Genomic DNA, 21799 nt, shown 5'->3' with positions numbered 1-21799 from the left:
ACACACACGCACACGGTCAGTGACACTAAAACTTGATATAGACATTATATAATTTGAGACAACTTGGCTGAGTTGGTTGTCCTTCCGTTTTTCCTCACCTTGCAGCCTTCACATGTGATGACTCCATAGTGGATTCCTGAGGACTTGTCCCCACAGATCTTACAGGGGATGACCTCAATTTGAGCTGCAGGAAGCAAAAGCAACAACAGGAAGTGAGGTCAGAATGCAGACATTCAGAAACAGGGCTTGTGTATTATTACAAGCTTTTTATTCTTGCTGCGTTTGGAACAAGAACATTCGGAGAGCGCCCAAAAAACTTCCACCAACCGCCATTCTGGTCATGGTACCATGATCATTCACATTTTAAAGCATATGTGATAAACTCAAGACACTCTCAATTCGGCCCGCAAGAGATAGAAAAACATGACTCATTGTGTGAACTAATTCAGTTGTAGATTTCTCAGTACTTCCAAATACACAAATTTAATAAAACAGCACAATTTTTCACAGGGCTCACAGTTTTCCATGCCTATATCACTTGATGCCATGTCATTTTTAATCTCAAATTGTTATAAGTACTCTAAATTTTTCCAAAATCCAACAATTTTCCTCAAGTGATTCCTCAAATTAAATAAAAATTGGTCACAAAATAAAGGAAATGTAAGATCAATGTCTGTCACTTATTGCTTGAATATCGTCGGTGCTTTAAATACGATTATCATATATACTATGATACGTGGAAGTGCAAACTAGGGCACATGAAAAAAATTGCTCATTTTACCACCTATAATCTGCGCCCACAACCCACCTAGTCCAGTCCATCACCCACTTTTGGGTCCCGACCCCCAAAATGTAGGGAAAACAGAAAACAAGTGGGATTTATTGGGCAAAAGTTAGCTTATTTGAATGAAAAGTTGCTAAAAAATTAAAGAAAGAATAATTAAGTAAAAAAGAACTGAAAAATGCACAAAAAAAATAAAATAAAGGAAGCTAAAGTTTGAAAACAGTATGGCAAAAATGGGGAAAAAAATTGTTCATTAGATTCAATAGATTCATTTTGTCTTACTGTATTTTTAAATAGTATAAGTTGAGATTTCATGTATTCATACCCACCAGTTGAGAATCACTGCTCAAAAGGGGCGAATTTGGCCTCTGGACCTTGACTTTGACACAAGTGATTTAAACTAATCCAGAATCATTGTATTAATCCAAATCTTCTCTATAATTTGATGGAATCTTCCATAGTGTAAGGTCTATCTTTGGTTAAAGTTTTGTCAAAATCTGTTGTATGAGACAAAGCTTCCCTGCTGCCAAAGAGAACCAAACCTTGTTTGTTGCTGCATCTGAACAAACATTTCTTCCACAATCCTGCTAACAGACAGACAAACAAATAAATATATAAACGCCAGTGAAAATATGATAGCATTGATAGCAAACAGTCACGTTTGGGTTGTTGGGTTTATTCAGTGACAAAGATTTACATTCCAAAATACTTAATATTCAAGCTAACCCATATTGGGAGGAAGTGGCTCCTTCATTAACAGAGTTTTGTTTTGCATTCAGTCACCGAGGCTCAAGTTTTGTATTAAAAGTTCTCTGAAATGAAGAAAGAATTCACTGAGGGCTGCTACTGCCCGTTTCATATTGGCTTTCATCCTCTGAGAGCCATTACTGATGGAAATGAAATGCAAGTGTACACTTCCAATTACACTTCATTAGCTACTCCATATTAAGCACGTCGTGCAACAGCTCCTAACGCTTCACGGGAAATATGAGACCCATTAAAAACCGGCAAATTATTCCATTTCTCACAATTAAAACTAATGTAGATGTTCCTTCAAGCCATTGTTCAGACTCTATTCTACAAATCTGTACTTGGAAATGGTTTCGCAAGGCGTTTTTATTGTGCTATTATGTATTCGCCGGTGATTAAACTGTGGGGAAATTGGATTATTTGTATCTTCTTACTGATCCAGTAAAGGTCACCAGTGCTTTTTTGTTTTCTCCACATTGGGACGCCTGTTACTCATTGTACTCTGTGAAGGTCATCCCGTTTCCCCCTATACTATCATAAAATACTGCTCCAGGGCTTAATAAAATTTAATCAAGGCTTTTTTTGGTTTTGCTTTTGTTTTCCGCTCTGAATGAGGCTCTAATTGTAATTTCTGATTTTATGATGTTGTGAGCTTTGAGCACAGTTAATAACAGCCCTGTTTTAATTGTCTCGTCTGTGAGATGTGTGTTTTTGTCTCGTAAACGTGACAAAAGAAAAAGCATCAGAAACATATTTATTTAATACCATTTTGCACCATTTTTCTGTTCTGTGCTTATCACTTTGATGTTTCCCTTGAAGTTCCCTTGACTTCCGCATAATAAATCTTGCAAGATTTTTTTGTCTTCTTTTTAATGATATGTTAAGGTTTCATTTATTCAGACAACTTTTCATCAAAAAATCCACTTTGATCTCCCAATATGTTTCGACTGACAACTGCCAGTCTTCGTCAGAGGCATCTGCTGATCAATTTGATGTTTCCTTGGAAGTTTGGATTTCCTGAGGAACAGTTGTTTGAATAAATGAAACCTTAACATATTATTTAAAAAAGAAGAAGGGAATTATTACGCAGAAGTCGAGGTAACTTCAAAGGAAACATCAAAGTGATCAGCAGACGCCTATGACGAAGACTGGCAGTTCTCAGTCGAAACATGTCAGGAGATCAAAGTGGATTTCATGAGGAACAGTTGTCTGAATAAATGAAATGTTAACATGTTGTTCAAAAATGATTGCTTGAAACAGTCAAGGAAACTTCAAAGAAAACATCAAAGTGATTAGCAGACAGACAGAAATGGTTGTCTGAATAAATGACACCATAACATATTAAACAATACATATTACATATCTTCTTTGATTACAACCTCAAGACATTTATTAAACCAGACTGCTTCCGTATATCCTTACGAGAAGTGCTTTTATCTTTGATTCTGAGCTCAGAGGGTGATAAACCACGCCACGTATCTCTCTCTTTATTTACTTATTGCCAAGAAACTGTTCTACAAATGTTACACCGAGCACATGAGGAGAGGATAACTTGTAATAAACTGCGATGACCTCGCGCCCAGCATGTGGCCCCCACCAAACGAACAGAGCACACAAACAAGATAGGAAGTAGTCACATGACATGCAAACAAAGACTCTGTCTGTCTTACAGTCAGGCTGAAAATAATCTTTTTTATTTTCAAATAGCACAGATAGCATCATTCAACACATACATTTTCCAACATTTTCTTTTTCCCCTCCCCATCCCACCCTATAACAGAGGGCCAAATAACTCACAAATCACACTTCACAAAATACGCACACCAAATAAACACAAAACCCTCCCCAAAAACCAATGACAATCAATACAATACAATAATAAAAGTACAATTATATAAAATAAAAACTACTTAATGGTGACATTGTTTCTAAGCAGTCCTTTGTCATACATAAGGCTTATGTTGTCATTAGCATGAATAAGACGTCATTAAGGCTGTCATGAAGTGTCGTTTGCTAAATTATGACACCTTTGGAGCTATGTTGGCATATTTTGGGTTAGGTGGAGGGATCTGGTGGGGTTAGGGGTTAGGTGCATTGGTTATTATTTCTCGATGAAACCTCCTGAATGGTTCTGGACCATTCAGTTTGGTATGGGGAGTCAAAGGCAGGGCGTGGGATGACGCATGTTACCCTGGTTTCTCTGTTCCATACATCGTCCATCAAAAGGTTTGTGAGGTCTATCAGTGTATGGAGTGTAATATGTTCAGAGCCCAGTAGTGGGTAGACTGACTGCAGTCAGCCACCACTGTGCCTGCTTGAAACTCCCTGAATGGTCCTACAAATAGGATCCATCCAGTTTGGAATAGGGCATCAAAGGCAGAGATTCTCCGGTTTAGGGTAACAAAGGGTTAGGGTAACAAGCTACTCATCGTTTAAATCATACTCTTGATCTTGTTCTAACATATGGTCTTGATATTAATGAACTAAAAGTCTACCCTGAAAATCCTCTGCTATCAGATCACTTTTTAATATCTTTTAACATTATCCTAGAGGATCTCGCACTGTGCAATAAAATAGTTACAAGTAGAAATCTATCCAACAGTGCTGTGGCTAAATTTAAAGAGGCCATTCCTGCTGCCTTAAACTCAGTGCACCATCCAATAAATAACTATGATATTAATTATAACCCCTCTCAACTGGATCTGCTTGTCGATAGCTCTGCTAGTCTACTAAAATCCACCTTGGACTCAATTGCCCCATTGAGGGAAAAAACTATTAAACGTCAGAGGAAAGCTCCGTGGTTTAGCTCTGAAACTCACACACTCAAACAGACAACCCGTAAATTAGAGAGAATGTGGCGCTCCAATAAAACAGAGGAGTCACGAATACTTTGGCAAGAAAGCCATAGTAAATACATGACAGCCTTACGACATAGTCGATCTACATACTACTCCTCACTAATTGAAGAAAATAAAAATAATCCGAGGTACCTTTTCAGCACTGTAGCCAGGCTAACACAAAGTCAGAGCTCTATTGAGCCCATGATTCCTCTAGCCCTCAGCTGTGAGGACTTTATGACATTTTTAACGATAAAATTCACAAGATTAGAGATAAAATTAGCCACTCCCTGCCTTCACCTGGGCCTGCTGTACCATTAAATGTAAATAGGCCTAACCTAAACTGTTTCACACATATAGGACTTCAGGAACTTAACTCTATTATTTCATCCTCCAAACCATCGACCTGCCTTTCAGATCCGATCCCAACTAAGCTGTTTAAAGAAGTTGTTCCCCTAGTCTGCCCATCTTTGTTGGAGACAATAAATATATCCCTATCAATAGGCTACGTGCCACAGTCCTTTAAAGTAGCTGTAATCAAACCCCTTCTCAAAAAACCTACTCTTGATTCCAGCACTTTAGCAAACTACAGGCCTATATCTAATCTTCCTTTTATTTCAAAGATTCTTGAGAAAGTTGTGGCAGCTCAGCTCTGTGAATTTCTTCAAAACAACAGCCTGTTCGAGGACTTCCAGTCAGGCTTTAGAGCTCAACACAGCACAGAGACTGCTTTAGTTAAAGTAACTAATGATCTACTCTGGGCTTCAGATGAAGGACGACTCTCAGTGCTGGTTTTATTAGATCTTAGTGCAGCTTTTGACACTATAGATCACTATATTCTACTAGAGAGATTAGAGAAATTACTTGGAATCACAGGGACTGCCCTAAACTGGTTTAAGTCCTACCTATCTGATAGGTACCAGTTTGTACACGTGAATAATAAGTCTTCTGTGTACACTAAAGTAAGCTACGGGGTTCCTCAGGGCTCTGTGCTAGGTCCAATCCTCTTCTGTATCTATATGATCCCCCTTGGTAATGTTATGAGAAAATACTCTGTTAACTTCCACTGCTATGCTGATGATACCCAACTGTATGTATCAATGAAGTCAGGTGAGACAAATCAGCTATCTAAACTTGAGGCCTGTCTAAAGGACATTAGGGCCTGGATGGACCAAAATTTTCTTCTTCTCAACTCAGACAAGACTGAGCTCATTGTACTGGGCCCGCGACACCTTAGAGAAACCTATGCTAGCCTAACTGCCCTAGATGGCATTACTCTGGCACAAAGCACAACTGTTAGAAACCTTGGGGTTCTATTTGATCAGGACTTATCCTTCAACTCTCACATAAAACAAACTTCAAGAACTGCCTTCTTTCATCTCCGTAACATTGCTAAAATCAGATCTATCCTGTCTCAGGGCGACGCCGAAAAACTAGTCCATGCTTTTGTTACCTCTAGACTGGATTATTGTAATTCTCTTTTAGCAGGCTGCCCGAGCAAGTCGCTTAAGACACTTCAGCTGGTTCAAAATGCTGCAGCACGTGTACTGACTAAAACTAGGAGAAGAGATCACATTACTCCTGTATTAGCCTCTCTGCATTGGCTTCCCATAAAATATAGAATAGAATTCAAGATTCTTCTTCTCACTTATAAAGCCCTAAATGGACAGGCACCAGTCTATCTCAAGGAGCTTGTAGTGCCATACAATCCCCCCAGAACACTACGCTCTCAAAATGCTGGACTACTCGTTGTTCCATTCATCTCTAAAAGTAGTATAGGAGGAAGAGCTTTCAGTTATCAGGCCCCACTTCTCTGGAACCATCTACCAACCACGGTTCGGGGGGCAGACACCCTCTCTACCTTTAAGGTTAGGCTCAAAACATTCCTCTTTGATAAAGCTTTTAGTTAGGAACCAGCTCATAGCTCATAATTAAGATGCAATAGGCATAGACTGCCGGGGGGGGGGGTCTGGCATGCTCGGTTGGAGAGAGGTTGGAGAGGGCGTTAAGAGAGAGGTCATTTAGGTTAGAGAGGGACCGGAGAGGGTCCCATTCCTCTTTCAAACACTCCCTCTATGTCTGCTTACTCCCTTGTGTGTTTGCTCCTGTACTCCTTCTGGCTTTTGTCTTGCAGGTCCGTGGGATCCTCAGTGTGGAGTTACAGAGACTCAGCGGCTCTGTCTCCACCCTTTTCTCTGCACACACCAAACACAGCATAACGTGGATGGCTGTTCATCATAGGAATGGGATCCACACAAGGTTCCTGCTGCTTAACAGAAGGTTTTCCTTGCCGCCATGATGAATTCATGTTGGGTGTGGGATACATATGTATGTGTATATACGTATATATGCATATGTGTGTATCCATAAAATGAAGAGTCCGTCCTTAAGACTGCTCTACTGTAAAGTGCCTTGAGATACCATTGGTTATGATTTGGCGCTATACAAATAAAGATTGATTGATTGATGATTGATTGAACAAAGGGTTAGGGTAACCAATGGTTAGGGTAACAAAGGGTTAGGGTAACAAAGGGTTAGGGTAACGAAGAGTTAGGGTAATGAAGGGTTAGGGTAACAAAGGGTTAGGGCAATGAACAACAGATTTCATGACACCTTATTCATGCTAATGACATGTGTCATGTCATAATAATGACAGCATAATGTCAGCCTTATGTATACAACTTCAAACAACGTGTGACCCAAAAGACTACTTAGGAACAATAGCTGTGTTTCTATTACCCTTGGAAAAGCACAAAATCTAAATAGCAGAATAATGGAAACACCTGAATTAAAAAAAAAAAACACTCAAATATCGCTAAAAACTTTTTTCTCTTTCATGAGGAGGAATTTCAGTTGTTTCTGTATTGAAATGTGTCGCAAAAGCGTTGTGGAAACATTTTTCCCGCAAATACATGTCACAGAACGTGACGTACCTGGTCCCATGACTACTTCTCTCCGAGAAAACATGTGTGGATAGAAAAGGAAACATTTCATAGCATTAAACTTAAAAAATTGTGACTGTCACATTAGACGTGAAACAACAAAGGAATGAGGAATGTTATAACGAGGTTATAAGAAGGCAGCGAAGTCTCACGGGATGAGATTTAACGGGAGTTACGAGGCTCCAACCCAAAACAACCTTCAATGGAAACACATTCAAAGCTGAACTATACTTTGTCGAAACTATAGAAATATGGCTTTTATTTTGTGAAAATCTGTAATGGAAACCCATGAAGTTGGTTTTATTTTCAGCCTGACTATTAGACAGACGGAGTCTTTGTGTGTGTGTAATGTGACTACAAATAAAGAGTTACTGTTTTTAGTCTGCAAAAATTCTCTAAAAAAGCCTTTTTTTCAGATTTCGTGGTTGAGGAGGTAGAATTGTTGCATTTTTAGACACTGGACATGTAACTTTCCACTTCTTCACCGTCTACTGACTCAGAGGAGCTTTTCTCTTTTATAAAAACCGTCGACTGAAATATACTCTCGACTGATCAAGACAGCTGCAGACATGCGATGGAAAAATATCTTCCTCCCTCCCTTCCTCTCTTCCTCTCAGGTTCCCCTCTCCACCCCTCCCCTCCCGTCCGCTGTGGATTATATAACTCCTGTCTGTGAGCATTCCTCACCACTCATTCAGCACGCTCACTCTCAGCTACACCCAAACCCTCCATCCGCCCCTAAGGCCGAGCATGGTTCCCAGCCTCTCTTCTATTGGCTGAGTCATCCATCGCTCTCCTACTGCAGCCTGTCAGTCCATGTGGACATTCTGTCCCACTGACACACTTTCTCACTGCGGGGGGAGAGGGAGGAGGAAGGCAGGCTCATGCTCCACTCGCTACAGATCACTTTTAAGGTGGAACAAGCTCAACAGAGCACTAAACATAGGGCTGCACCATTATGGCCAAAATGATAATTACCATTATTTTTGATCAATATTTTAATCACAAACAATATGTGAACGGTAGAGCTGGGTATCATGGCCAATATCCGAATTCGATTTCAATTAATAAGGTTTTGAATCGATTAATCACGATTTGATTTTGATTCAGTATTGATCTTTTAAATTTTATTTGGATATTTATGAGATGGTTCCAACTTCTGACTTAAGTTGGGCTGGCTTTAGGGCAGTACATTGCCATGAATCTGATGATACGATACACCATTTGTATTTCAGGATACGATATATCCCAATAAACCCCAATACTAAACAATACAATTTATCACGATATCAATAATTACAAATTTTACCCTTTACAAGTATAACATTGCGTGACATTCAAATTATTTAATTTTTTTTAAAGGAAATGGTAACTAACAGTAATTCAAGGACAAATATCAAAAACAGATGGTATGTTTATCAAACTGTCAAATTACATTTTTCAAAAAAGTTCAAGTTTTGCTTTTACAACAGATTCTGATTCTGTTTTATTTAGTTTTTTCCTCAAAAAACGTGATTTAAAAAATCAATTTGGACGTTTTTTGGATCGATACGATAAACGAGCAAGGAAATATCGTGATATATCGCCAAATAGATTTTTTTACACCCCTAGGCGAGCTTCGTCTGTCATGTGTTCACTGAATTCAATGCACTATTGCGTTGAGCAGGTGCAGTAATCGGCTTTGCTAACGTCAGACTATAAAATGAGACTACTGGGGTTAGGGTAAAAAATTAAAAATCGATTTCAATGTCTATGAATCAATTTTGGAAAATGTCAATGAAATTGATTTTTACTCAGCTCTAGTGAACAGTGTAGAGTGCAAAAGAAAAGCTTTAAACGAGTAAAAAGTAGGTTTTTTAAAAATATTTTTAAATGTCTTTTTGGGATCTTACACTGTTGTCTTCATCATTGTCTTGTACATACTGTACTGTTGCAAAGTAAAATAATTGATTTATATAAATATATATACACATTTAAAAAAGCCGCATTTTAAATTAAAAAATCAGGGTAATTTAATCACGGTGGCCAAAATCGCAATAATCACGATTAAAATTGTATTAATTGTGCAGCCTTAACTAAACACGTATTTTATCTCACAATAGAAAAACTAAACTAAACTGGGATGTTATATAACAACAAAATGAAACCAGTGGAAAAAAATTCAAAAAAAGAAATAGAAAAGAAAGTAAAAGCAAGTTAACAGTTGTATAGGAGGTTGTATCAACAGTCTGTACTTTTTATGCATTTTTGATGTAAATATACATATATAGTATACATTTTGTCAGCTGTTTTTTAGTAGATGCTTTTCAAAACATAATAAAAAATGAAAAGAAAACGTCATATTAATTTTTTTTCCTTTGCACATGCTGTCAAAGGTCAACACTACAAGAAGTGCAATCGTTTCTTATTGCAATTATATAAATGAATGTATTTTATTGCATAATTGTGACCATCAGCAGCCCTCCCTAAGGAAAGGTAAGAAATACTTTATTAAAGGGAGAATATAAAAAGAGAGGCCAGTGTTACACTGAGGTGAGGGGGAAGGGAACAAGGGAGAGGGAGTCAGGGTAGTACAATGGAAGGGGTGAGGAAGAGTTGACTTGTTTTAAGGTGAAAGTGAAATGTGATGTTATAGTTGTGCATATTATGTAATCAGTTAAGCCATAAGGTCATATTCAGAGTAAATATGTCCAAATAAAAGTAAAATAAAAGTCTGGATATTTTTTTAAACAGCAAAAAAACTGAAAAAAAGAAGTAAACATAATAAAGCTCCCTGTGCACTTTAAATAATAATTGAAATGGATAAAACTAATGAAATCATGTTTGGCGTTGCTGTGAATGGTTCACCTAATCCATGCAATGTCAAATTTTCAATGTCAACTATTCAACACCCCCCCCCCCCCCCCCCCCCCCACCCCCTCCTCTCGGCCTGTGCTATTCCTGCTCAGTGCTGAGAGCCAGAGTTACACAAACACACACACACACACACACACACACACACACACACACACACATCATCTCTGCACTCTGATAATGTAAAGTCATAAACAGAGAGGACCCCTCCCCTATTCACATTTTCTTACTGTAACTGTGTCCACTGTATAAGATGCGTTAGACGATGAATCATGCAAACACACTACATTTTTTTTGTCCAAACATGAATGTTAGGTTGGTTTGTTGTATTATATATTATAACCATATGTAAACATTTTTAATACACACTTTAGTTGATTATCATATTAGTAAAGACACCCTTACTTATATTATATATCCTGATCCAATGTTGATTTTAGCAAACAAAAACAAAAAACATGTATTGGATTATATTATCTCCACTACTTTTTCTTTAAAAATTTGTATCTTTTGGTTGTTTTTTGATTTATTAAGGTTATTTTTTCAGTTTTTATTTTATTTAATGGTAAAATAATCTAATGTTTTAGTAAAACTAGTGTTTTAATTTCTTTAAAAATATGTATTTTTTTTTTTTTTTAATTTATTAAGGTTATTTCTATTCAATTGTAGAATATTCTTATGTTTAAGTTGAACTAGTCATCTTTTTTACTTTAAAATTATGTTTTTTTCAGTTTTGTCTTTTTTTTTTTGCTTCATTCAAATGTCGAAAATTCAAATGTTTATGTTAAACTAGTGATTTTTTATACTTTAAAATTATGTATTTTTTGTAAATTATTTTATTTATTAAGGTTATTTTTCAGTATTTTTTCATTTTATTAAATTGTAGAATATGTTTAAGTTAAACTATTGATTTGTTTTAACTTAAAAATTATGTATTTTTTGTAAGTTTTTTTTATTTATTAAGGTGATTTTTCAGTTTTTAATTTATTTGATTTAATTGTAGAATATGTTTTTGTTTACGTGAAACGAGTAATTTTTCAAACTTTAAAATGTTGTATTTTTTGTTATTATATTAATTAAGGTTATTTTTCAGTTATTTTTTTCATTTTATTCAATTGTAGATTATTCTATTGTTTAAGTTAAACTAGTGTTTAACTTCTTGGGTTTAAGTATCGGTATCGACCAAATCCTTAAACAATATCTGCATCGTATCGTAAGTGAAAAAGTTGTATCAGGACACCCCGATATATTACATTATTATAATAATTACCATTTTACTTTTTACATTTCTATTTATTGAGTAAGCCACACCACTACAGTTACTTTATATTTCATTTCTCCTTTGACAATTAATATTTAAGTAATAAAAACACATTCACTGTATTTATGTATTTATTTATTTGACAAACAACTAAATAATATCTAAAATATACAACATTATCGCCGCCCACCTGATGCATCTGGAAAAATGTCAACACAGCCTTTTTTTAACATAAGGATCAATGTTTTTGTGCAAAAATATTCCACATAATCTGATTAGAGGCTCTAAAACGCTGATTATTGCTTTGAGTTTGACACTATGGACTTACTATACACTGAGTTTCATCAATACCAACTATGAATATTGCAGTTCACATGAGGATAACTCAGTGACACATTAACCGTGTTAATATATGCAACATAAATGTGATTAATGAGAAGCGACGGCAGAGAAAGAGCAGTATTTATACACGCTGTGACGTCCATAGAACGGCGTTATGAGTTAAATCTAGAACAAACACTTCAGTGGTTCACACAGTAACGTTGTTATTAACATAATGCTAAATGTGGAACTGTGTTATCTGTATGAAGGCTAATTCACTTAGAGCAGAAGAAAACAACAACCCCTAAATTAATAAATAAAAAAATCATTGATTGTGCATCTGTTCACTTATCTTTATCACCACATAGACACAGGGGTTCTCAACCTTGGGGTTAGGACCCCATTTGGGTTCGTGAGACACTGAGAGGGATGCTTTCAAGAAACTAAGAATATATATATATATATTTTAATTTACAATCATTTTTGTTTATTTTTACCCTTTTTCTGCAACTACAACAAACTTTCCATTTTTAACCTATTTTTCTTGCCATGTTTTTGATCCTTTTAATACATTTTTGCTACATTACTCCTATTTCTGACACTTCTACATCACATTTCAATGACTTTTCTACACATTTTTTCCACTTTCAAGACATTTTCACCACTTTTACACATAATGTCACATATGTTGACCCATTATTGCAACTTTTAACCTATTCTCACTGTATTTCATGCTTATTTTGGCCAATTTAACTCCATTTGTCATGCCCATTATTTACCAATTTAAACTAATTATTCCTACTAATTTTGCAATATTCACACTTTGAACCCATTTTACCCACTTTTTCTGTCTGTTTTATCCACTTTAATTTGCACTTTTAACCATTTTCTGTGGTTTTTAAAATCCCATTTCAACACCTTTTCCACCATTTTTGGTCACTTTGAACCATTTTATTAGTGATTAAAACCAGGATTTCCATCTTTAAGATGACTATAATAATAATAATAAACGTTCCTGGATAACAGTGGATATTATTCAGATGAATAAATAAATGTGGTTATCACAGATTCATAGAACAATGGACCATCATTTTACTGACTTTATGGATGGACCCCAAAAATCTCTCCCCTTTATTCCCCCTTATAGATGGTCCTGTCTCCACATGACTGTTCTTCAATGTTCATGTCTGTGTTCAACCACCTTCAGGTACAGTGGGGGTCCCTGCTCTCTGGAACCTTTATTTATTAATAATAATAATAATAATAATAATAATAATAATAAAAGAGGCTGATGTGTGTACAGAGACAATAACAGGAGGAATGCTGCCCCCCCCCCCCACCCCCCAGGCTACAGGACTCTGTGGAAGCCTGTTCATTAACTTTAAATTAAAAATAAAAGACAGGCAGGATCAGTGAAACACAAGCTCGTCTCATAAATATACACAGTCGTACATTACAGCAGTAAAAATATGTGAAACTTTACTGACTCACAACAAGTTTACCTTCTTTATTAGAGCCGCAAACATTCCAACGATACTTTCTACATGATTACTCTTCTCTTATATATCTTTAATATGTGAGGGCAGATACATTTTTATTTAATGAGGATAAGCAGCTTCTAGTGATCCGTCCTCTTTATTATCATTATTATTATTATTATTATTATTATTAATAATAATAATAAATAATTCCAGCTTCCACATTCTTCAACCAGGTTATCTTAGGTTAGGTTTCTTTATGAATATGACAGTCCAACAAAATACAACAATTGCAACAATCATGGTCATAAAACACTCAGCTAATTTTTGCTCATTCTGTTACATTCAGGGTTTTAAATCTTTTTTTTAAAATTTTTTTTTAATCGTTCCACCTTTTCTCGGAAATTGTACCATTTTACATTCCACTTCAACAATTAATTTTTAACTTAATTTCTCCTTTGACTTTTAAATCAGCCATTTTTCAATCTTACAACCTTTAAAAAGTTGTTATTTTAACTTTTTCAAAGAATAACTTCAATTTATATTATTTTTCCAAATTTTTAAGAATTTCAACATTTCTTAAAGCTTTTTTTTCCCAAACTTTTTCAATATTTTTTTTTGCTTTTTGCAGTTTTAGCCTGATTAAATTAAATTAAAGCCCAACTTATTTCAACATTTCGTCATGCGGCCATCAGCGCATGCATTCTCATTTACATTTACTTTAATAAACGTGTTTTTTTTCTTTGTAGTTGCTGTTTATTTTCAAAGTTTTCTGTTAAAACAAGAACATTTCACTCATGAGTCTCTTAAATAAAACGCTATTGGTCGCCTCTGAAACAGGCTGATGGTGCATTCAGGGATTTACAGTACGTTAACTCATGGTTTTTCAACCACTGAGCCGCGGCACACGTGTGAAATTAATAAATTGAACCTAATTGTCGTAAAAAAAACTTTTTTTTTTAAACTATTTAACTAATTGTGCATGTTTGCAAATAAAGCTACAGGACCTTAACCTGTGATATTCATAAAAATCTTGTAAAAAATGAACAATAAAAAACACCATGTGATATTTACTGCACTTTAGGACTGATCTACTTACTCTGAGGAGGAACAGATATAAAAAATAAAATAATGACATAACCATACAAAACAAAATTTAATTATATAAATATATTAAATACTGTATATATTAATAATAAATATATAAATATAATGTATTTATATATTATATAAATATAATATTAAAAAATAAATTTTTACACATACTTTTATCCCTCCAACAGCGTGCATCAATTATGCAAAAGATGATTTTTGATTTGTATTCAAACACTTTGAAGACAAAGAAAAGAATGACTGCATAATGCACTTTTTATTTGAAAAAAGAATTGTGAAAGATCGTAATAGATTTTTGTTGTTCATTTAAAACCTCTTCGATAAGAACGACTGCAGATTGTTAATTACACCTTTTATTTGAAAGAAGAAATATGAAAGATAAAAATAAAAAAACAAAAGATGCACTTTGGCTCAAAAAAGGTTGAAAAACACTGCTTTAAATGATGCAAATAGAGGGATGAGAGGAAGCCATGGTATATAGAGTTTATTAGTTCCTGTACTAGACGTGACTTTAGTCTCATGAAAGGTCTTGTGATTTATTTATTTTTCTTCTCATATATGATCTGTAACTAAGTGTAGCATCAGCGCTGCAGAAGACACAAATGCTGAATTTATATGCACGGTGTTGTGAAATGACTCGGCAATTTAACTAAAGGGATTTGCACTTGCAAACATGTGAAGGCATGTTTGAATTGAGATTAAAAAAAAAGCAGATGTGCGTCTCTGAGGAGGAAACAACAGGTTGTGTGACTATTATAGCAGCAGCCGTAGCTGTAGCCGTGCCCACCGTTTGTTTACATTGGTTTATATTCAGACTTCCTGCCAGAGAAGGACCCCCCCCCCCCCCCCCCCTGAGAGCATTTCCTCTTTAACTGAAAAAAAGAAACAGATTTTTATTGCTCTGTTCAGTTGAGCATTGTAACCAGTTTAAATCTCTATTATAAGATTAATTATTCTGATTTTTGTCACTTTCTCTGTTAATTTCTGTTTATTCTGGTGCTATTTGTAAATCCAGCAAATAACACATAAGTAGATACAAAATTGATACCAAGTAAACTTTAAACATAAAATCAATAAAACAATGCTAAATGTTATTATGAGCAACAACAACAAAAAAGCAAAACAATAATCAAAAAGTTACCAATTTAAAAGAAAAATGCATTAAGTATTTTGTTGTACTGTATAAAATTCCAAAAGTATTTGTTTTTTAATCTCCATCATAATATTCATGCAAACTGTGTCCGATGATGCCCCTTTATATGCAAAAATAAAAATAAAATACACACAAATAAAGAAAAAAAAACAAAACACCAAAAATATACCAAAAAATTGACTCCAAAGACAAAAATAAGAACCAAAATACACAAAATGACTGCAGAAAAAGTGTGGGTAAAAAATGTACTAAACGAAAACAAAAATAGATACAAAAAAATAACATAAAAGCAAAAATACACCACAATGTCCCCAAAATGACAACAAAACCACACAAAATGACAAAAAACATACAAAATAAGAGAAAAATATGCAAAATGACAACAAAAATACACAAACAAAATAAATTCCAAAAATACAAAACAAATTGACTCTAAAAACAGACAAAATGACAAGAAAAACTCATAATACTACAAAAAATAGGAAAAAAAAAAAAAAAAAACAATGTCTCCAAAATGACAAAAATACACAAAAAAAAAAAGACTCCAAAGACACAAAAATTAGAACAAAATTACAACAAAAAAAAGCACAAAACAACAAAAACAACGTGTGGGCGAAAAATATACTAAACAAAAACAGAAATAGACAAAAATAAAGGAAATTAGTCAAACACACAAACCCTTTGTTGTTTCCTGTTAATTCTCAGATTGGTCATTATTCTAAATGCTGACATGAATATTGATCATGTGACTCTCACTATTATTGTATTATATTACTTGTTGTTTCCAGGTCTCTCTTGTAGTTTTCTTTAAAAATAAAATATTAATGAAATAAATATTGATCTCAACATGACTGCCTGATAAAAATACCCATGAAATAAATAAATTGATCATTAATGGTCTGTTTATATTAAATTTAATTCTCATTAACGACCGTTGTTCAGTCAATGGTCAAGTTCGACCACAGTCGGTGTCTGAAGCCGCACAATGTGGCGCACGCACGTCTGCGCGCTGTCTCCGTGAAGCCCCCCCTCCCTCCGCTGTGAGCTGTAATAATGCTGTGTGACATAACTAGGTCAGTGGAACAGCCAGGCTCTTACCCCCCCCGCCCCTGCTCTGCTAACAGCCCGCCCCTGCCTTGGACTTAATTATTATTATTGTACTTTACATTATAGCGGATGAAAGTTGTTAATTTAATAAGAATATATGAGTTTTAAAGTCTACATGTTATAATTATTAAGTATAGATCAAATAACGCATCGATTACATAATTACAGTTTTGGTTAACAACGACCTGCACACATGCCCCGCCCCTCTCCCCATTGCATAACACCAATGGTTGGTTTCCCCCCCAGTCAAATTTTAACAGGCACTAAACCTCATGGTTGGAATATATATAATAACTCATATTTAAATAAATAAAAACACAGCACAATGTAAAATAGTAGAATAAATAGAAATATAAAAAAAGGCTTTATAAGGTTAGATTTCAGAGCCACGTCACGTGGAAACATCAGAATCTCCTTAATGCGTAAAGTTAATCCTCATTATGAAACGGTGCAGTGCTCTTTTAATTGCGTGTGCACGATTTAAATTCTTGTGCTCAATTAATGTGCAAGAAAAAAAAAAAAAAAAGAAAAAAAAAAAAAAAGAGGCGCACGCAAAAGTGACCGTGCGCGCACACGTGGGTCCAACCAGTTTGAAGCAAAAAAACACACGCATTTATTCTAGATTTTAAAATAAATACATCATAATAAGCATTGATCTTACCTCTCATTTGGTGTTCCTGGTGTTGTTTTAAAGGGCGTCAGAACATGTGGTTAATGTCGGTGAAAAAAACAACAAAAGTGGGAATAAGTTCTGCTGCAGATGGCTGTCACAGAATGAAAAACAAAAAGCCGTGAGAAGAAGAAGAAGAAAAACAGCCTCTTGTTTTTATCGCTCTGTCAAATCCGAGCAGAATAAAAACGCGTCACGAGCGTGTTGTGGTGACATCGTAGCCGCGTTCGGTTCGGTTCGGTTCGGTTGATGCGATGCAAGGAGCGGCGTTTGGACTCCTCTTCAGCCGTGCTTTCCTCTCAGTCTACCCTGCTAACCTACTTTCTCCAAGCATGGACTCTCACATGATCTCATCTCACTCTCCGTCAGATCCTCCGGCTGCGCTCACGGGAGCGCGCAGCGCGGGAGCGAGCTTAAGGTGGCTTAGTGACAATGTGTGAAGAAAAAGATGTTTATTAAACACACAAAATAATACATATAAACATAATCATTTACAAAAAGAAAAGAAAAGAAACACAAAATGACTCCAAAAACAACTACAAAAATAGAAAATAAAATACATAGTATAATTTATTAATTTATAATTTGTTAAACCATAATAATATACAAAAACAAGGGGGGAAACACACACAAAATGACTCCAAACGCACATAATTTGAGAAGAAAAATGGCAAAACAACAACAAAAACACAGAATGAGAGGGGACTCATATATGTTTCATATTCATCCTTATTATTATTATTATTATTATTAGTATTATTATTAGTATTATTATTATTATTATTATTAATAATAATATACATACATATATATATAATAATTAATATACAAAAGTAAGGAACAGAAACACAGAATGAGGGAAACATGTACAAAATACAAACAAAAATACAGAAAATTATTTTGATAAAAACAATTATAAAAAATTTATAAACTAAATACAAATATACTAAACCTATCCTTTGTGTTGTGGTCATATTTGTGTTATTCAGCTAGTTATGCTGGACCTGCTTGAAACAATTTTTTTTAATACTTAATAGATGTGTAATTCATCCCAATTACAGTCAATATAGAGTAAACGTCTTATAATTGCATGGTTCAAATTTAACCATAACCTCACATTTATGAATTAAAGTGCTCAGGTTTTGTTTTGTTTTAATAAAACTAGGTCACTATAGAAAAGTGAGAGGAGGGCCAGTAACTTTTCATGGATGGTTAATGAGGGGGTTGTTTGTGAAATATGTAGTAGGTGATAAATTAATGTGTTTTCATATATCTTAGCTTTTAGCAAGGACACTGTAGGGAGTTGAACCCCATCTATTCTGATCCAGTTTGTTTGTCCTCATGGATCCAGATCTCTCAGACCAGAACAGACTCGGCCGGACTCGTTTAGTGTCATTGGATCCACAACAGTCAGTTTTAGATGCACACGGAATTTGGAAAGCATTTATGAAAACATCACTTTATTAACGATATCATTGCAGTCCAAACACAGTCAACGTCACACACCCTGGCAGCAGCCATGTTGAAACTCGCAGTCTGATCCCGATGTGGCAGAGATTATTTGAGGAGAACCACACACAGACACACAGACAATTCAGTTCAATTCAACTTTATTTGTATAGCGCAATTTACAACAGTCATCTCAATGCGCTTATCAAAATATAAATTCATTATAAGAAAAGAAAAAACCCAACAAGATCCACATGAACAAGCATTTAGTGACAGTGGAAGAAACAACTCCCTTTGAACAGGAAGAAATCACTGTTAGAACCAGGTTCAGAGGTGGCAGCCATCTGCGTGGGACTGGTTGTGGTTAGTGGATAGAAGGACCAACAGAACAGGATAGAGAGATAGAACATCAGAGTGTCTCAGACTAGTTGAGCCGTGAACCACAGATCAGGAAGTGACATCATCAGCTTCAACACCTGAAACAGAGCAGAGAGAGAAGGACGAGGAGAAGACACTGACTGCAGAAAAACATGATACATTATTATCAAGTCATCATGTGTTGGTTTTTAGCCTCACTCCCAGTGCCTAGTCAGCACTTATTATAAAGGTGATCAATCTCTTCCTGTTTATTGATAAGCTAACAGCGACTCTAAGGTCTGTAAAAAAAACACACTGTTTTTGTTGCTGACGGCTGCAACCTACAATACAAGACATGAGTATCAGACATGTAATGCAACAGCATCACACCCCCTCTGCTTACAACACACACACACACACACACACACACCCACACCCACACCCACCCCCACTAACAGCGTGAAGGTACACAGGGGCATCAATTTCCACTCTTATATCAGACCTAGGTCAGTGGACCCAAACATCCTGTATGTAATAGAAATGTGTGTGTGTGCGTGTGTGTGTGTGTGTGTGTGTGTGTGTGTGTGTGTGTGTGTGTGTGTGTTATAGCAAGGGGGGGTGGGGGGGGTGTGCACAGTGTGTGGTCATCACATTTAGAATCAGAATCATTTTATTTGTCATTGCACAAGAAAAGCACAACAACATTTTTGAAAAAACAGCAGCTCTCATGAACAGTGTAGAAAATTATTTTCATTTCAGCATTGTTTTCTGTACTATATACAGTATATATTGAGCTTCATATTTGTTCCAACTTCTCTCACTACACTTTTTTGGGGATTTGTTTTCGGGGGGCCACACAAAATGACACTGAAGGCCGTATGTGGCCCCCGGACCTCTAGTTGCCTATGCCTGTCTTTAACCATACAAGTAGCGATAATAGTGATGGCTATTATCCACATCATGCACCAGAATCCCTTGGGCTCTGTAGAGCTGCTTAAAGGATCCCACCCTCTCTCTGCTAACATTAACTTTACCAAACGCTCCCATGACTTTACTTTGACCTCATCTTTAGCTGTGAAACTAAAATAAAGACACTATAAGCAAAGAAATATAGTCTAGCAGCTGAATATATGGTGGAATTATGCTGCAGATACTGAGGATCTGGAATGTAATCTTAGCAGCTAAAAACCCTTTGTTTGGTTCTGATGATGAATGAACATGACAAAGATTCCTGGCTCAGTTCCCGGTGATTGCTCACCATGTTCAACTAGTGTGCAGCGTAAACCCCACAACCTCACACATTTTCATGTCCACTCAGCTCCAGTTCCTGTTCTTATGGGCGTTGTTTCACTTCTGCACAAACACACACAGACTTTTTATTCACGTAAACTAAGAATGTTTTTAACAATTTGAGCCAATTTTTGCTTTTTTTTTTACCCTTTTTCTGCAACTACACCAAACTTACCATATTTTAACCTATTTTCATCACTTTTTCTTGCCATATTTTTCATATTTCATCCTTTTAATGGATTTTTTGCTACATTACTCCCATTTCTGACACTTCTCCATCACATTTCAATGTCTTTTCTGCACATTTTTTCCACTTTCCAGACATGTTCAGCACTTCTAAACCATTTCCACCACTTTTCCACTTATGTCACATACTGTATGTTGACCCATTATGCCACTTTTAACCTCTTTTCACCATATTTCATGATTATTTTTTTGCCAATTTAACCACATTCACCATTTGTCATGCCCAATATTTGCCAGTTTAAAGTAATTTTTCCAATATTGACACTTTCAACCATTTTTACCTCTTTTTCTGTCCTTTTTTCCCCACTAATTTGCAACTTTCATCCATTTCTGTGGTTTTTAAAATCCCATTTCACCATCTTTACCACCATTTTTGGTCACTTTGAACCCATTTTATTTGTGATTAAAACAAGGATTTCCGTCTTTAAGATGACTATAAGATCTCTCCCCTTTATTAACCACTGATTTAGTCAATGGTCAGAAGTGGAATCAATGTCAATTTTTCAAAAAAAGTAAATACATGAATGGAACATTGTGTGACTGTGGGTGAGAATGAGGAGTTAGTAAGGTGTGTGTGTGTGTGTGTGTGCAGGGTTTGGCTTTATGATGCAATGCTCTGGCAGCGACGTTATGAAAGAGAATTAAGACAAAGATTAACCAGAAGTAGGTTAGTGGAGCAGTGGAGAACACCGACATCCACAGATTCTCTCTTTATTTCTTTCCTTATTTGTGTTTTTGTTTTTGGGAAACACACACACACACGCACACACGCACACACACACACACACACACACACACAGGGTCTTTTGTATGCACTAATCTTATTTTTTTGGTGTTTTTCTCATATCCTCGTCCACTTCCTGTCCATCTTTCTTTTAAACTATAATCACTGAGAGGATTTGCTTCTTTTTTAATCATCGTGCATACATAATGTTTCATTTCAACCCTTTTCCTGTACCGTCCCCCCCCCACAGACTGAGAGATAACGCCTGCTGCTTTCCCCTCCTGTTCTCCCTCTCCTCTGAAACCCTTCTGTTCTATATCTCCCCTGACAACGGCAGTGACATTTTGACCTCGGCTGTTACGTAACCGCAGTGCAGCTCAGTTGGAGAGCAGAGGGAGGGGGGAGTGCAGAGGGAGGCCTCACACATGGCAGACATTTTGTAGCCCGTTGAAGGTGAGACGAGA

The 21799-nt window shown here is 35.8% G+C and overlaps 1 protein-coding gene across 1 annotated transcript in view; it reads right to left on the bottom strand.

The window, feature by feature from the left end:
- The window catches only part of LOC114478837 (nuclear receptor ROR-beta-like), a 29797-nt gene extending 12145 nt beyond the window's left edge, over nucleotides 1-17652 (bottom strand). Inside the window, exons 1-2 of the mRNA XM_028472124.1 lie at nucleotides 17261-17652; nucleotides 99-184 (exon numbers count right to left, since the gene is read on the bottom strand). Coding sequence (XP_028327925.1) covers nucleotides 99-184; nucleotides 17261-17267 — 93 coding nt within the window. The 5' untranslated portion in view covers nucleotides 17268-17652. The remainder of the gene's footprint in view (nucleotides 1-98; nucleotides 185-17260) is intronic.
- Nucleotides 17653-21799: the final 4147 nt, after the last annotated feature.

The sequence above is a fragment of the Gouania willdenowi genome, chromosome 17 (genome assembly GCF_900634775.1).
Source record: "Gouania willdenowi chromosome 17, fGouWil2.1, whole genome shotgun sequence".
NCBI classification, from domain to species: domain Eukaryota; kingdom Metazoa; phylum Chordata; class Actinopteri; order Blenniiformes; family Gobiesocidae; genus Gouania; species Gouania willdenowi.
This window is presented reverse-complemented; position numbering and strand designations above follow the sequence as displayed.